A 2,500-nucleotide genomic window follows, 5' to 3' on the forward strand; every position below is an offset into this window, starting at 1 on the left:
CTGTAGGAGGCGCTAGTGCAGGACTCATACCAGACCCTGTAGGAACATCTGACCAAGCCGGAGGTACCGCTGCCACCAATTGAACCCGGGTCTCTACCCAGACGCCTCACAGTACAGTATACTGCAATGCTTTCCCTCACTCACCCTCCTCTCTCCTCCTCCTTGCTCTCCTCCAGTCTGCTCTCCACATCGCCGGAGGGGCTGTCGTGGGCGCTCGTGGGCGAGGATTCCTCTGTCTGTCCATTGAACAGTTCAGTCAACGGCGGATCTGTTACCACGGCAACAACCACAGAACAATCACTGGGATATCCCTATGTGACATGAAGAAGACACCCCCCGCACGGGGCGATGGTGCTCACACCGCACGCCACGGGCTGACCTCTGACCTTTTTCCTTTGTCCTCCTGCGGCGTATGGTGGCGTGGACGAGGTCACAGCTCAGCTTGTGGTCACGGTGGCGTTTGCTGCGCTCCTCGCTGAACCACGAGCCCGTCAGAGAGCGCAGGCGTGTCGGGTCTGTCTCCGTCTGCTCTAGCGTCCTGCAGGGTGGACACAGGAGAGGGTCAGGGTGGACACAGGAGAGGGTCAGGGTGGACACAGGACAGGGTCAGGGTGGACACAGGAGAGGGTCAAGTGACACAGCAAACACTCCCAACCTCGCCGCTCCAAAAAGACAATGGGATTTTAATGGAGATTTAGTTCAAAATGTTTTCATGTAGCAAAAATACATTTATTACACTTTTCCTTTGATATATCCTCTAATATGACTTTTATGGATTGAGCAAGCATGGTAATGATTCAATCCATTAGTAGGCATGGTAATGATTAGATTATTAGACCAATCATACAATGCTGTGCTGATCTATTACATAGAGAGAGGATGAGAAGTGCATATATGTCTCTATCATTTAGTAGTTTTTGCATTTTTCAATCATTGACTCGACAGGCTAGGATGAGCTCACACCAGGGGGACAATGTATCTATCTATCTTGACTCCTACAGGCCATTCATAAAGATATATTTAAAGCAAGCATTTAACTACAGTAAGGACCAAAGGTTCTATCTATGGAGTTCTCTGAGCATAACAACCACAGATTGAGAATTACACAATTATTATGATATAATTATTAATAATAATAATTAACCATCCACGACAGCGTGTGACTGGGATTGTTTCCACCTTATGAGTCTGTGTGTGTTTCATCACGTTTTGAGTATTTGCCAGGTGCCCACATTCGTTTTAACACACACACACACACACACACACACACACACACACACACACACTCATAAGGTGACAACGATACCAGCTACACACTGTTGCGGCTGGTAATAATTAATTATACAGACATTTCTTTGAGCAGAGCAAAGCTCTCCTCCTGGAGGCAGAAATAATCTTATTGGTTGAGTTACACCTTTGGGCGGAGCCAAAGAATAAACAACATTACATTGAAGCCCAGTGAAAAGGGCAAGAGGTAAGAGAGGAGGAAGCTAATATTCTGGAGCCTATAGCACTCGTGCTACTGACTGAAAAACTGCAATCTAGCCATACTTGCCTATAGCTATCTACTGTATGTAAGCTACCGGTATAGTTACCCTGCTAGCTTACATAGCCTGCTAGCCTTCCAATCATGAATGTCATAGTCATGAGTGAATTAAAATCAGAAGTCACTGACCCGCTATTCACCTTATGTTCCAACACAGGGGTCAGCCTGTTACTTCCTATTGTGTTTACACTTCCTGTGACAGTACAGTACTAGTGAGCAGGTAAAACAGACAGTGTTTTGAACAGGAAGTCATAAGATAACACAAAAAATAACACAACTGGGTCAAGTGGGCGGGGCTACATAAGGTGAATAGCAGAGGCGTGGTCATAAGGAGGCATTTCCGGGTGAGTCAGTCAGTCATGGGGTTTTTCCACATGAAAAGCTGACCTGGCACGGCACGGCACGGCACGGCACGGCACGGCACGGCACGGCACGGCACGGCACGGCACGGCACGGCACGGCACGGCACGGCATGGCACGGCACGGCCATACAACAGGGCTTCCTGCTTGGAGGTGTATCTTTAACTGATCCCCTTGTCTTGGGTCGAAAAGCAGTGGCAGCAGCTGTGTGACTGTGACTAGACACTAATAGTCAAAAGTTGCGGCTAAAACGGGGGCATTGCAAAATGCCCCCCCCCCCCTTGTTTTTGCTCAAACTGAATGTTTTATGGTCACTCACGATTCAACAGGTCACGGGTCGGCTTGGTTCCAGCCTTAAAACTCATTTTAAAGCAGCTACGAGCAAGATTTTTGATTGTTATTAAACAGTCTAAATGTGATGCATCACATCTTACCTATAATAATAGCTGAGACCAAAGCCGTGTGAATCGGAGATTGCTCTCTTGATGATTATAGAGTCTGTGTCTGTCTTCTGGCGGCCGGATAGACCAGGAAGTGAAACGAAACGGTTTTTACGGCAGCTGCCTGCCTTCAACCGTTTCGCTCTGTCTAGCA

At 47.7% G+C, this 2,500-nt stretch overlaps 1 protein-coding gene across 1 annotated transcript in view; it reads right to left on the reverse strand.

The window, feature by feature from the left end:
• sytl1 (synaptotagmin-like 1) overlaps positions 1-2,500 on the reverse strand; it is a 13,051-nt gene that overhangs the window by 7,674 nt on the left and 2,877 nt on the right. Inside the window, exons 3-4 of the mRNA XM_083646874.1 lie at positions 387-538; positions 145-268 (exon numbers count right to left, since the gene is read on the reverse strand). Of these exons, the coding sequence (XP_083503000.1) occupies positions 145-268; positions 387-538 (276 nt within the window). The remainder of the gene's footprint in view (positions 1-144; positions 269-386; positions 539-2,500) is intronic.

Source organism: Poromitra crassiceps (genome assembly GCF_964638095.1).
Source record: "Poromitra crassiceps genome assembly, chromosome: 11".
In the NCBI taxonomy this organism is placed as follows: Eukaryota; Metazoa; Chordata; class Actinopteri; order Beryciformes; family Melamphaidae; genus Poromitra; species Poromitra crassiceps.